The sequence below is a fragment of the Clytia hemisphaerica genome, unplaced genomic scaffold (genome assembly GCF_902728285.1).
Source record: "Clytia hemisphaerica strain Z4C2 unplaced genomic scaffold, Clytia hemisphaerica genome assembly, whole genome shotgun sequence".
NCBI lineage: Eukaryota > Metazoa > Cnidaria > Hydrozoa > Leptothecata > Clytiidae > Clytia > Clytia hemisphaerica.
In genome coordinates, this window is record NW_027103638.1 from 1,821,042 (window position 1) to 1,835,304 (window position 14,263).

Genomic DNA, 14,263 nt, shown 5'->3' on the forward strand with positions numbered 1-14,263 from the left:
TCAACGACTCGAATTGTAACTCTAAATTACCGTCAGTTTTGCTGATCGCTGTGCAAGATCTCGCATCCTGGTCATAAAACTGCACGTGGAAACAGGGGTTTCGTATGATGCCTTTCAGAAAGTTAAAATATCCCAAATTCCATTCTACAAGTCCAAAATCAAATCCATCGACAAAAATGGTCAAATTAGTTTGGACCAAACAAAACTTTTTCACCTGCAAGGACTTACTTCTTGAGGCAGTTGTTGCAGTCATCAGAAAAAGGCTTTCAAATATATAGAATATAGCAACCATTATAAATACCTCGTTGTTTTTACTAATGAAAGTAAAAAAAAAAAATTCGACCGAGTACCTTACAGCTTCTCTCGTATATTACTCTTATAAAACTTTTTCTGAAAATATTTATGTATCCTTGAAGAGCTACTTGACAGGGGTTTGATTTGAGTGAGATTGACAAATCTAATAGATTCACAGAGTGAAGTGAAGTGAAGAGACTACAATAAGATTTGAATTATTCATTCCTTGTTTTTTTTCTGTTTTAGAAATAGCGTAGACCTCGCAACTTCATTTGTTTAACAGACAGGGATTTAAGGAACATATGATAACTACCGTACTGTGCGTACACTCCTTTTAAAAATTTTGAAGAACAAGCCCAATTTTGACTAAAACTAAAGGTAAAATTAAGAACAATCCTTGACTTAGATTTCAGAAACAGCTGAGAATTTACGAAAAAAAAACGAGAACAGCTCAAACAAAAATTAAATTAAAAAAAGCGCATAACGGTGATCACGGAAAGAAAGTTTCCAAATCACGTTATCACGGGTTAAATTTCCTTTCTATCACGATCAAGTTGATCACGTTGGCTCCTCTGATCCCGCACTTTAAAATCTTAAATCACGAAATCACGAACTTTAAAAACGCCAATTACGCCATCACGATAACCGCAAGATGAATGAAAGAGACCATGAAAATTACTTTCAATAAGATTGAATTTTATACATATTGGTAAAAAACTAAATTTTTAAGCTTTCATAAAATTGTGTTCAATTCTTCAGTAGCGAAAATCAATTATTTGACTGATTTTTCCTCCATTCGAATTAGGGTTTCATCGGCACAATCGACAAATGTGTGTGGTACGTTTTAGCAAGACCTGGCTGTTTTAATTGATTCATTTAGTTCCTTGAAAAAAGTCGTAAAATTTTGGACACTCCGGCTCCCATTCAAGCTCTGTTTTGATTTTACTAATATCATATATTTTCCCTGCGATCCCTTCGCCTCCTGTGAATTGAACATCAATTCCGGTAACATTGGCTATGTCTTGAATATACATTGGATATCCATCAGCTACTAGGAAGACCTCTCTTTCAATCTTGGATGGATTCTGTAGACATTTAACAACAGCCCTGGCAGCATCATCATAGTGAAGCAAATTCATCCAATTTTTCGGTTTCAATGGTATCTTTTCGACACCTCTCCAAAAATGATGATTTCCATATTCCTTACAGTATAAACCAGCCAAACGTAAAATACAGCCCTTATTTTGGCGCACAATCTTTTCTCTTGCCAACAAATTTTGACTTCTCTGAGTTGAGGTTGTTTCTGTGTTTTCGTCGACAATATCACCGAAATTGTCCTCGTAAACACCTCCAGATGATGTCAAAACAAACGCAGATACAGGGAGATCTGTATCCCAATGCTCTTTAATACTGAACTCAATATCCTCAATGCACCCAGTCATTGAGGGCGCACAAAACACCACAAAGGGCGCCCTGCACGCCTGGCTCTCCTCTTTCGTTATTGGCACGAATCCTTCTTTCTTGAACTGTTTGCTTCTCTCAATGTCCTTTGATTTATTCTTTACTGTCACCTTGGCTGTTGGATATGTGTTTTTCCATATTAGCGCTATCCTTATTCCAAGCCTTCCTGCACCAACAACCAATAAATCCTCTGACATTTTGGTTAAACCAAGTTTCAATTAAAACAGTTTAAGTATCCTTTAAAAGCCTAAAAATTGGTCATTGATTTGTTTTCATCACTTCATACTGTCAATTTCGCTGTATTGCAATCATTTAAAGTCCAGTACGCACTCGAGTGAGCGCTCATGTCTTTTTTAATGTAATTGGAGAATACTTGACAAACTAATGTAAACAATTTTGTTGACATAACACACGTAATGTTATGTCACTTTGAATTGAAATTACCATTTCTTTCCTGTTTCAAGCAATTTCAACAATTTTCGAAAGTGATCTTTTTTTATCGAGAAATTACCATGGAATTAAAAAAGCCAACATTGAACAAAAATCATGAAGGTTAATATATGGAGAGTGAGTCGACAATTTTATTTTGATTAATCATTGGAAGCAAACTGAGATTTAAAAAGAATAACACGTAACGAATTTGAAAATCGTAGATGCAAATTAAACTTTCATATTTGATACACACTTGCAAAATTTCAAGTCAATCGGATAAACATTTCATAAATTTTCGCCCCCCCCCCCCCAAAGATGCTAAGAAGGGTTAAGGTAAGTAACTTTTAACGACGATAAAAGACTGATGACAAATCTTTCGCGAACCTTACCTTCAGACAAATTATTTCACATGGATTGAATTTAAATCAAAGTTATAAGATTTCCATTAAAAATTATTACCTATTCTATTTCGTTTGTTATAGAAAATGATATGTACAAGAAGAAAAACACAACAAAAATCAAGACAAAAACAAATTACAACATTTAAAGTAACAATATATAAAACCAAAACTGAATATAAAACGCCCAAAATTCCTTCCTAAAACATCTTCTCGCTGAAGTTAGCGCTTGAAAGCACATATTTTATCGATCCCGGTCTCAATCTCTCCTGGAAATGGAAGAGTATGTACGAAAAAAACATCGGTCGGCGAACCGAGATCCGATTTAATAACTGAGACACTCAACATGTGACTAATGAAAAAAGATGAAAATTAAAATACATATACAAATCTTTACCATAAAAATAATACATTAGTTTGTCTTCATTTGAAGAAAATGTCTGATTTTACCAGAACGGGCACCTGAAAAAAGGAAAGATTAAATTTTTAGTTTGTTTGTGACTAGGTCAAGATAAATTCCCACTCAAGACCGAAAACGTTAGACCTTATATCTAATAAAGGAGGGCAGAAATCAAAATGTAAAAAAACGAGAGGTCAGAGTATATATTGTATATATGCGGTTAAATCTAGTTGTCCAGAATATTCAGAACATGCTATATTCCTTGTAGGGATGAGAGAATTCTACATTTCCTCCTGACTTTATCTATTTATTAAAAACGTGAACGTGAAGTGAAAATATACTTACCATCCAATATAAGCTTGGCAGAGGTTAGCATGTGAAGTGGCTTGTTGAATCAATAAATCAACTTGTGTGTCAACATCTATCGCTTCGTCTTTGTTGAAATCGCGCCCCGTCAATTTATCACGAACATGTTTCACGATTTGTAACGCTGTCTTATTGACGGCTTCCGGTTTATTATTACTGTGTTCCGGATCTTGTGTCGGGTGTTCCGGATTGGTAACCTTTTTACCGCGTGGACGGTCGTGCGTTCGATCCACGTTAAACTCCGATAAGATCAACTCCGTAGGATTCCAGTCGTTTTTGGAAGAAGTATAAGCTTACTATAAGAACTCTAAATCTGTTGTTCAGCTGTTCTCTCTAAATCATAATAGGAGGAGAATAGGAGATTTAGAAGTGTCCAAATTTCTTACCGTGACCTTCATTGTGCGTTGAATAAGATTCTTGTCTTCCTTTTGATCGTTTCTCCGCTGAAAAAAAATTGACAAAACATTAATAGTGACCATTGACACTGTTTGCAGTGTGGGACCTATTTACTTTGCTTTATACCTATTGTATAAAGAAAAATCCCCAAGACTCGTTATCTTACTTGAAACAGAATCCTTTTTCATTCGATAGATGTTCGATTCCCAAAGGTAATAAAATGGGAAAGGTAATTTGAATTAAAATTAGCGAGAGCTATACAAGTGGTAACAAAAACAACTTACTATCAATCAAGCGCCAGTTCAATAAAGGATCGTAAACGAAAGCTTCGAGAACGGCCATTAAACTGTCTTTGCTTTCACGTAAAACACGCATGACACTTTCACACGTCATACGGTAGTTGCCGTCAATACCCGTCACCTGAAAGACATCAATTTTTCACTTTCAATTCTTTTATCTAGAGATAACACTTATTTATAAAATGTCTTGGCTCAGACTTAAGTCTCAAAACAATAGTTTTATCTTTAGCTGCGAAAGCTAATAAAGGACAAAGATTTCAATCCATTCCCAACATTACAAGCTTTGAAGGATGCATAATTAATGTATTGCTGCAATTCGCCCTTTCAGTCTTTAAAGTTTACCAAGAAATTGCTGCTGTATGGCTAACTATGTAATATCCCGTATGAAGTTAAACAAACAAACCTCCATAGCGTTCGTCAACATTCTGGTCAAACGGAATGGGACTTTCTCGGGAAACTTTTCTCTCGTCATTGCAACCTAAAAATGGTGAAAGTGAAGATTAAAAAAAGATCGTAAAATTAAGTAATAAATTGACACAAAGATTCTCACTCAGGATATAATACCGAGTTTATGTATGTTTGTTTTTCTGAGACGGAGTTTATTTGTCTTACTGAAGACGACGGTAAATGAGCACTTTTACCGTCCTCGATTTTGCGGGTTAAAACTGCGGGTTGTTCCAAATCGCTTCAGTCACTTACTGTCCTCAAAAGTGCAACTAAATAAGCTCGCTAATACAAGACATAATAAGATAAACGACATAAAAATAGGTTTGACAAAGCTTTTAACGAAGAAACACAATATAAAAATATTTTTGAAGAAACATCTCTTACTTCGAAGCAATCACCAAAATCAATATGTAAAATCTTTCCAGACATTCGATCTAACATCAAATTCGAAGGATGCCTGATAAAAATAAAAGAAGAGTAAGATAGGAGTGATGGTTGACAGGTCGCTAGCGTCAGGGTCTCGGGGGGGGGGGGCAGCTGGGCAAAAGGACCGACGGGTATGTGCGGGTCCTAAGGGTACCTTTTCCAATATGTTTAAAATGCACTGTAAGGGTCGGAAAAACTAGAGATGCACTGTAAGGGTAGAAATTTCAGAAAATTCTTGAAAAATCTAGATATTTTGACCAAAAATGCTAGAATTTTGACCATTTTTTGCACGAAAGGGATCGAAAATTTGGGGGAAAATGCACTCTAAGGGTATGATTTTCACTGATTTTTGCTGCACTGTAAGGGTGCAATTATAAAAGCCAATTTTTGGCCCGCACATACCGTCAGTCCGCAAACCCAGTGCCCCCCCCGGGGTCAGGGTTTAACGTTTGGGATTCCCACTCTTCCTAGACTGTAGGACGAAGACGATACAACCCTGATTTTATTTGGGAAATGCGCGTATTATTTCGATTTTGACACGGTGGATTCTTCTCAACTCGAACACGCACGAGGAACACAAATTTGTTAGAGTTAAGGAAATTTCGACTTACGTATTAAGGACTATAAGGCATTGTTAACTGAAAGGACTAAAGAAAACTTCGTTCGAGTTAAAGATACATCCGAATTATAAAGTTTCGAATTATGAAAACTCTACTGTATGTAGTAATGGGAGTCAAATTTGTAATAAAATTGTGCTGCTTACCTGTCACCCAATCCAAGAACGTAACCCACCATTGACATCACAGCGAGCGACCGCGTGTAATTCAAACGGCGGTCATACCAAACCTATTGAAAGGTTATATATTGAAATTAAAAAAAAACATAATTACAGATCGAAAAGAGTTTCGAAAACTACAGTTGACGCTCTCTAATTCGATCTTCAAGGGGAATTGGATTTCTATCGAATAAAGGAGCCTATTAAATAATAGAACGCCGAATTAGAGAACGTCAACTGTAATTCAATCAAACACGACTGTTTTCCGAAACTAAAGCTTTTATGGAATCAGTAAATAATTACCTTATCGGGGAAAACTTTTGGCCAAGCGACGATTATTTTTCCCCGACGAAAATTTTCCCCGGCCTTAATGCGTTTACCAACTACCAGCAAGTGACGAATACTTTTCCCCGACGAAAGTTTTTCCCAACGAAAATTTTCCCCGACGAAGTTTTCCCGATAATTATCACTCAATCACTGTTAGAACAATCAACTTACCTCAGAACTGGGACTCTTCAGCCAGTGAACTTTGGCCAAATCGTAACCCTGTGTTGTGTTCAAAGCATGTTCGAAAACATGTTTGACACAATTTAAACTAAAAAAAGCTAATGCTATAAGAGCTGTCCTCAATAAAAAGTGAGTGAAGATAAGATTTTGGCAGTAGCATTTTCCAAATCAATACGTTTGAAATATGCCATTGGTGGCAAGGGTTTCAGTAGCTTTTCTATTTAGATCTCAAACTTTTTCACCACCTAGTCTTCTTAAATTCATTTGTATATTCAAAAATTGAAAGACAGTGCATGTGTATTTTATCAATTCAATGATTGTCAAGAATTTGCCGACCATGGGTTTACACGAATCATTACGTCAGTTTAAAAAAAACCATCTTCTGACGTATCTTTCCAGAAAATATTTGACGTCAATTATTTTCTTTCAATTGAAAATTCTTTTCAAATATTTCTTCTGTTGAATCAAGTCGCAGAAAGTCTTGTAAAATGTGTATTTTGAGTAAAATAAAAGTCTTCGGTGAAAACTCGAACGTTTCAAGTAAATCTTTGTTCAAGATTGCTTCTGAGACAAAGGTCGATATCACTCGTGTAAAAGTTTTCACCGCAAAACGCAAATCAGTCGTCGATTTGCATTCAAAAATTGAATCCCGAGATGAATTTCATCAAATCGGAAAATCCAAGAATCCTCGTGCAATGGCATTTGCATTGGAGAATTCAAACATAAAGAAGTTGAACACTGGACGTTCTCAAATCAATTCGAAGAAGTACCATCGTGTTCTGAAAGCTTCATACAAGAACGCTGTCTTCAAATCTCAACCTTTCACTGAGGCTCGTGTTGTTATCAAAGCAAAACGCCGAGACGCGAATGATCTCATTCAACAACGTCCACTTCCTTGTGTCGAAATGGGTGAATCAACAGTCTACAAAAGTACAGATGACTTCACTGAATTAGCTGACCAGTTCACCAATAAAATAACAATCTCATCAGATGTCCGCTCAGGAGAAACCAAAGTCAACAAGCTATTCACACCAACCGACTATGTCGCTAAAACACTTAACGAAGCTGAATCAAACGTTTCAAAAGGACGGAAGAGAAAATCTACATCAAATGTCGAGTGCGACGATAGCGATGATAAAGACTTTGAGCAGCTCTTCAAACGTCTACGCATCTGAACATAAAAAATAATTTCTATTTTTCTTGCAAATATAACACCTTTAAACGCAAAATACGTTGTTTTTCTTCTTTGTCTTGAATTTCGCTACTTTTAGGGAACATATCCTAATATCTTTGAAATTTTGCCATTCCAAAAGTAAATTTAAAGAAAAACAACAATGTTTTTAAAATTGAGCAAAAGCTTTTCGATTAAAAATCATCTTCAGTGCTACAAATGATGTTAAAAATTGGAAATCAAAAAAGTTACAATTTATGTGTTTAAAAGCAATTAAATGTAGTAAAAAACTGGATAAAAGAAACATCATAAAATACAAAAGGCAATGCATGTTAAGAGAATATGTAAAAAGTAATTAAAATAATCGGCTAAGTTACTCCATTTCGGAAAAGAATCAATCGGTTTGAGTCTAGTTGGTCATTTAAAGACGGTCTCTTGAGGCTATGATAGATGCCTCTAAGTTCTTCCGTAAACCAGTTTTCTCAGAGGCATTAAAGATAACTTTCCAAACGAATTGATGATTAGGGAATTTACGCAGGTGTTTGGCTTGGTTCAGAGGTTTTTGTCAAGTTTTCATGTTCCCCCCAATCTGGTTTCGACGTTTCTTTCGGTTTCTCACAAATATTTCCACAAGTGCAAATTCCTTCATAAATTTGCATGCCGGATATGGGTTCTTATCTTTGACATTAAACAATTGCCTGACTTTCTTGTGGACCATTTCACGGCAAAATCGATATTATTCTTAGTGAAGGACTTTAATTCTCTAAAAAACGTTTTGATAAAGATTCATTCTCCTCACAGAACGGAATTTCAATAAGAATAAACTTTCTTGGCTCTTTAAACAAGAACTTCTGGGATTATGAATTCTGACGACGTGTCAAGCTTCATTTCAAATTGATTGATAACCGCTCTCTGTAAAACGTGTGGGAAAGCCAGCATTTTGAACTTTGTACGAATTACTTGTTTTTCTCAAATTCAAAATTCATACCTATCCGATACGATCTGTTGAGATCACCATTGATGGCATTTCGTTTATAGCGTTTGGGAATTTGGGAAGACCAGTGAGTTGCCATTTTGTTCGGTTTTCTGTGGACTGAGGTGCGGACTTTCTCATTTACGTTTACATCAATATTGGTGTCCAGAAACTTCGAAGGCCCTAACTCTTTGTGAAATTAATGTTAGGGGATAATTGTTCAGAGCAAGGAAGATGGTCTGTTTCATTGATTTTTCTTCGAACAATGACGTCATCGACATATCTCTTGTAGAATGTTGGTTGAACCACTTTGACAATATCGGATTCCATTTTAGTTAGGAAGATATTCGCAAGTGTGACTGAAAGAGGTCCACCCATGGTACAGCCATCAGTCTGTTTGTAGTAATTGGATTGGAAAATAAAGGTATTCTCGGTTGATAATTTAAGTAGCAAACGTTTCATGATAAGACGGGTGCAAATTGTGGGTAATTTCTTGTTTACATATATTTCATCTAGGATGTAGTCTATCGTGTCATAGATAGGAACATTAGTAAATAAAGATTCGACATCATAGGAAAAGATTTCACATACTCCAATCTCAAACGACTCAAAGATGATAATTCCATCGTTATAATCCCTGGTGACAAAGATTCGTGTGTCGTCGTAATGGACAAAGCCGATTATGTCCAAAAACTACAAGACATGATTAACGATGGCATAGAAAACGGAGTGTACAAAGAATCTGAAGACAAAACACTAATCGACTTAAAACATTTTCAAGATTTTTTACGCCGAAATTTTCTCAAAGTACAAACATTATGACGAAATGTGGCCAAAATCCAACGCACCAGCCAAACTGTACGGTACCGCCAAAACACACAAATTCGATGATATTTCTAAAGTTACAATCCAGGACCTAAAATTTCGACCAATTATCGCACAAACAGGGACTTTCACCTACAACGCTGCACAAGTAATCTCAAAGTATTTAAAGCCACTTTATACTTGCAACGACTACATCATCAACAGCACCCAAGACTTTCCTGAAATGATACAAAATGAGCCGCCTATCACCGTCGATGACGAATACGTTTCCTATGATGTCGAATCTTTATTTACTAATGTTCCTATCTATGACACGATAGACTACATCCTAGATGAAATATATGTAAACAAGAAATTACCCACAATTTGCACCCGTCTTATCATGAAACGTTTGCTACTTAAATTATCAACCGAGAATACCTTTATTTTCCAATCCAATTACTGCAAACAGACTGATGGCTGTACCATGGGTGGACCTCTTTCAGTCACACTTGCGAATATCTTCCTAACTAAAATGGAATCCGATATTGTCAAAGTGGTTCAACCAACATTCTACAAGAGATATGTCGATGACGTCATTGTTCGAAGAAAAATCAATGAAACAGACCACCTCTTCCTTGCTCTGAACAATTATCACCCTAACATTCATTTCACAATAGAGTTAGGGCCTTCGAAGTTTCTGGACACCAATATTGATGTAAACGTAAATGAGAAAGTCCGCACCTCAGTCCACAGAAAACCGAACAAAATGGCAACTCACTGGTCTTCCCCAAATTCCCAAACGCTATAAACGAAATGCCATCAATGGTGATCTCAACAGATCGTATCGGATAGGTATGAATTTTGAATTTGAGAAACAAGTAATTCGTACAAAGTTCAAAAATGCTGGCTTTCCCACACGTTTTACAGAGAGCGTTATCAATCAATTTGAAATGAAGCTTGACACGTCGTCAGAATTCATAATCCCAGAGTTCTTGTTTAAAGAGCCAAGAAAGTTTATTCTTATTGAAATTCCGTTCTGTGAGGAGAATGAATCTTTATCAAAACGTTTTTTAGAGAAATTAAAGTCCTTCACTAAGAATAATATCGATTTTGCCGTGAAATGGTCCACAAAGAAAGTCAGGCAATTGTTTAATGTCAAAGATAAGAACCCATATCCGGCATGCAAATTTATGAAGGAATTTGCACTTGTGGAAATAATTATGTTGGAGAAACCGAAAGAAACGTCGAAACCAGATGGGGGGAACATGAAAACATTGACAAAAACTCTGAACCAGCCAAACACCTGCGTAAATTCCCTAATCATCAATTCGTTTGGAAAGTTATCTTTAATGCCTCTGAGAAAACTGGTTTACGGAAGAACTTAGAGGCATCTATCATAGCCCTCAAGAGACCGTCTTTAAATGACCAACTAGACTCAAACCGATTGATTCTTTTCCGAAATGGAGTAACTTAGCCGATTATTTTAATTACTTTTTACATATTCTCTTAACATGCATTGCCTTTTGTATTTTATGATGTTTCTTTTATCCAGTTTTTTACTACATTTAATTGCTTTTAAACACATAAATTGTAACTTTTTTGATTTCCAATTTTTAACATCATTTGTAGCACTGAAGATGATTTTTAATCGAAAAGCTTTTGCTCAATTTTAAAAACATTGTTGTTTTTCTTTAAATATCCTAATATGATTTGTCGCTATTTTGTTAAGATCTTTCTTATATTAAAAAAACATTAGAAGCAGAAAGGAAAATTACCTGTTGGAAAGATATTTCGTTTTGTGTTTGAGGGCCATTCTCCATGATTTGATGTAAAGGATCCAACACGGCAAACATTCCTTTCACGTTACGTTCACCAAGATATAACCGAGATGCTTCTTCTAGTCCTTCAGCCCATAATTCATGCCACAGGATAGTAACTCGGATCAACTCTTCGCTTACCATCATAGCCTGTTCTACTAACGCTAGACTGTGTTCACGTAGACTACAGAGGATTTGTTCGGCGGCGTTTCGGCGATCAGCACTTGCTGACTTCGATGCGACGGTTAACGGATAGATCAAAGCCTGAAAATAGATGGAATTTGAATACAAAGATGAGTTAAGATAACTTAGAAAGTCATTGACCTTACGTTCTATTCTATCGAATCTCAATGGAAAGGTGTGCAAGCTGAAGGATAATCTCATGATAATCTCTATAGTTTAAAATTATTGTTCGGGTAGTTCAGAGATTCAAAATTTCACACACTAAAGAATTTAAGGATCCTTGATACGAGAAAATCACGATGTCATATTTTCTTAATGGAAGCACCCGAAAACGCGGGATTTTGACCACTGTGCTTCTATTTTTAGCAACGGAGAAGGTTCAGATCCCGGCTTTTTTCAGGTGTCTCCGTTAGAAAAATTATTTACACACATTGAGGATTATGGGATTCTGTTACCTGAGGATGTTGCTTTCCGACGTCGGATAAGAGTTGATGAATCAGTCGACCAATCATTTGTCGTGGTGTATCGATACGCGCTATCAACTGCGGAATCACCTATATTCAAGTTAAATAATAATAAAGTCAATGTTAATTTCAGTTTACATATAATAGTAGAACAGTTAAAACACAGTTGTGTAATATACGACGTTTCGACGTTCGCCTTTATCGGATTCAATTAAATCAAAGGTGGCGAGGGATGAAAAACTTTCAAGGTTATGAAAATTCTCCATCTCCATGGAAAAGGATATTCAACAATAAAACAATGGGTGAATTTTGAAAGACAATGAGTTAAACCGCTTAAAGCTCAAATAGACTAAAACATACCTGGAGCCAGTTATCAATATGGATTGTTTTCAATCCATCGACAAGTGCTTTGTGCACGTCATCGTAATGTCCAAAATCGAACCACAACGTCAACAATCTATTGGACAAACAGAAAAAAGGAGGTAGACTAGGTTAAAAGAAGATTACTTTGAAAATTAACGACTGGTACTTCCAAAAGTTCGTGGTTCTAAGACAAGTTTGAATCATGAAGGCGAAGTAGGAAACTATAAACATTACGATGAAAGTTTCCAATCTCTGTCAATTTTTGAACCATCAACAAGTAGTATTAAGTATTAAGTCCTAGAGAATTCTTGTTAAGTGAAAAGTGGATTACGATGAAATAATTCTAAACAGTGAACTGACCTCAAAGTGTCTTGGAGTGAATTACCACGTGACAAGGAAATGGAATGGAAGAAACCTTTGACAGCAGGTACTGTATAATTGTGCACCGTCGCATCCAACGGCTACATTATAACAAAACAAAAGTTATTGTTCGGATGTACAATAAAATAATAAATTCAGTGGCATTGATAGTAAATTTTCAAAGGAAGAAAACGCCCTTTGAAATACGATGACTAATCTCAGCCAGATTTTTTTCTTTGATTTTCTGGAATACAAGGCAAGCTAAAGAGTCCGAATGAAATCAATGCGAATTTGTTGGTGTTTCAAAACCGAATGTAAACTGCAGACATAATATCGATTCTATATAACATAATCCGTTTTGTTGAATTTTGAGGCAGAATTTTTTATTGAAGCCTGGCTTAAACGCTGACGATGACGATGAAATTTAAACAATGATTACGATACAAACCTGAAGTTTTCTTAGCGACCCAGGAGGACAGGGCACGACAGGTGTAGGAGGTGCAATGGGTGTGTCACTGTTTTTGTAATACAAAACACTCTCATAATTCATCAAAGCCCACGAATGCCATACCTGAAACAAATAATGGAATATAGTACAACCTGCATGTTAAAAGATTTAAATGCGAATCAATATTGAGATTACCAGTATTACATTTTACTTTCACATTTAGACAAAGGATGCCTAAATTCAAAAATGTCCTGATTAAAACGAAGCAAATACTTTGTCTCAATAAAGAAAACAAAATACAGTTTGGTCCCTCTAATTCGTAAATGGAGGAAGAACCAGTAATCGTAATAGTTATGGAGAGTTGAAAGCCAAGAAAGATAAACCCAACGAAATTCACAAGGAACCAGGAAAACCGTTCGGGTGAAGGAAAAGTGGTCAAAACAAAGTCTACATCTTAGACGGAAAAGGGAAAATTATCCAGTAATATTGAAATTTTGCAGAATTTCGAGGCGAAAAAGACTCATTTTGTACTTTGCTGAGACATGGAATAACTTTGTACGCTGAAGGAGAGTTGGATGTACCTTGTAACTTTTGTCAGCGGCATGATATTGCAAAATATGTGGGATTGTAAGTCCACGCACACACACAGACAAGAATTTGTAACGTTGATTGAATTGATATTGAGGTTCAAGTTCAAACTTAAGAAATAAAATGAATGAAAATTCCTAAGTTTCTAATTAACAAAATAAATTGAGCCTTGAATTATAAATGTATTTGACAAGTAGAGCCCAACTTAACTTATCCTAAGGCCTGAACAGTCACTATGCAAAATCTTTTCGAAATTCTGATTACGTCAGCAAAAAATAGGATTTTTTCTTTTTCCTAATTTCTGCTGACGTCATGAAAATTTTGAAAAATTTCTTTTTCTCAATGATCGACTTTAATGAGATACATCTTTGGTGAAAGTTTGAAGACAATTGGAAAAACCATTCTTGAGAAATTCAATTTTTAGTTTTTATGACGTCATCGATTATGACGTCATAATCAGTTTTTACGGTTTTTCGCCAAAATCAGAGAAAAAACAATTAGGTTACACATCAGGTTAGAAACTTAATCATAGTACCCTTCATGTTCAGTCATTTGTTTGGTCACTTTCTGTCGACTAATGCGATCTAAATATTATGGTAATTTTCAGTTTTTTAGACATGCCATAACTTACCCGAGTACGTTTTCATTTTCGTTACGATATCGAATGATGGCCTTACGTGCCACCCCGTCACGACCAAATTCGAGACTCTTGACGATTCCATAGGTGTACGAGTTTGACAGAAGTGATTCGTTTTTGGTGAACAAGATGATATCGCCAACGTTGATTTTGTCTGATGTAAACGATTTTTGCTGGTGCATGAGTTTTGGCACATGGACGAGAAGCCAAACTTCAAACCAGGCATTGAAGATGAATTGGTTCTCCTTGAT

At 35.8% G+C, this 14,263-nt stretch overlaps 3 protein-coding genes across 3 annotated transcripts; all 3 read right to left on the reverse strand.

Annotated features, from left to right (window-relative positions):
• Window positions 1-1,166: 1,166 nt before the first annotated feature.
• Window positions 1,167-1,952, reverse strand: LOC136802821 (uncharacterized). The gene has a single exon (XM_067059585.1). The coding sequence runs from the start codon at window positions 1,950-1,952 to the stop codon at window positions 1,167-1,169; it is 786 nt and encodes a 261-aa protein (XP_066915686.1).
• Window positions 1,953-2,996: 1,044 nt separating this feature from the next.
• Window positions 2,997-6,974, reverse strand: LOC136802822 (serine/threonine-protein kinase mTOR-like). Its single transcript, XM_067059586.1, has 9 exons — window positions 6,924-6,974; window positions 6,193-6,240; window positions 5,683-5,765; window positions 4,878-4,950; window positions 4,450-4,524; window positions 4,032-4,167; window positions 3,738-3,794; window positions 3,331-3,643; window positions 2,997-3,047 (listed from the first exon to the last, which is right to left on the reverse strand). The coding sequence occupies exons 1-9, from the start codon at window positions 6,972-6,974 to the stop codon at window positions 3,032-3,034; spliced, it is 852 nt and encodes a 283-aa protein (XP_066915687.1). The 3' UTR covers window positions 2,997-3,031.
• LOC136802823 (serine/threonine-protein kinase mTOR-like) lies at window positions 6,666-11,882 on the reverse strand. Its single transcript, XM_067059588.1, has 4 exons — window positions 11,796-11,882; window positions 11,608-11,706; window positions 10,928-11,233; window positions 6,666-7,123 (listed from the first exon to the last, which is right to left on the reverse strand). The coding sequence occupies exons 1-4, from the start codon at window positions 11,880-11,882 to the stop codon at window positions 7,079-7,081; spliced, it is 537 nt and encodes a 178-aa protein (XP_066915689.1). The 3' UTR covers window positions 6,666-7,078.
• Between the last annotated feature and the right edge of the window lie 2,381 nt (window positions 11,883-14,263).

Excerpts from the sequence above, each read along its gene's own strand:
- LOC136802821 (XM_067059585.1), bottom strand. The coding sequence starts at position 1,952 with ATGTCAGAGGATTTATTGGTTGTTGGTGCAGGAAGGCTTGGAATAAGG.
- LOC136802822 (XM_067059586.1), bottom strand. The coding sequence starts at position 6,974 with ATGGTACTTCTTCGAATTGATTTGAGAACGTCCAGTGTTCAACTTCTT. Across the intron at positions 6,241-6,923 it reads CCAGTGTTCAACTTCTTTAT|GGTTACGATTTGGCCAAAGT; the intron begins GTTTGAATTCTC and ends AACACAACACAG. Across the intron at positions 4,525-4,877 it reads ATTTTGGTGATTGCTTCGAA|GTTGCAATGACGAGAGAAAA; the intron begins GTAAGAGATGTT and ends CACCATTTTTAG.
- LOC136802823 (XM_067059588.1), bottom strand. The coding sequence starts at position 11,882 with ATGGAGAATTTTCATAACCTTGAAAGTTTTTCATCCCTCGCCACCTTT. Across the intron at positions 11,707-11,795 it reads AAGGCGAACGTCGAAACGTC|GTGATTCCGCAGTTGATAGC; the intron begins GTATATTACACA and ends ACTTGAATATAG. Across the intron at positions 11,234-11,607 it reads TCGGAAAGCAACATCCTCAG|GCTTTGATCTATCCGTTAAC; the intron begins GTAACAGAATCC and ends ATCTATTTTCAG.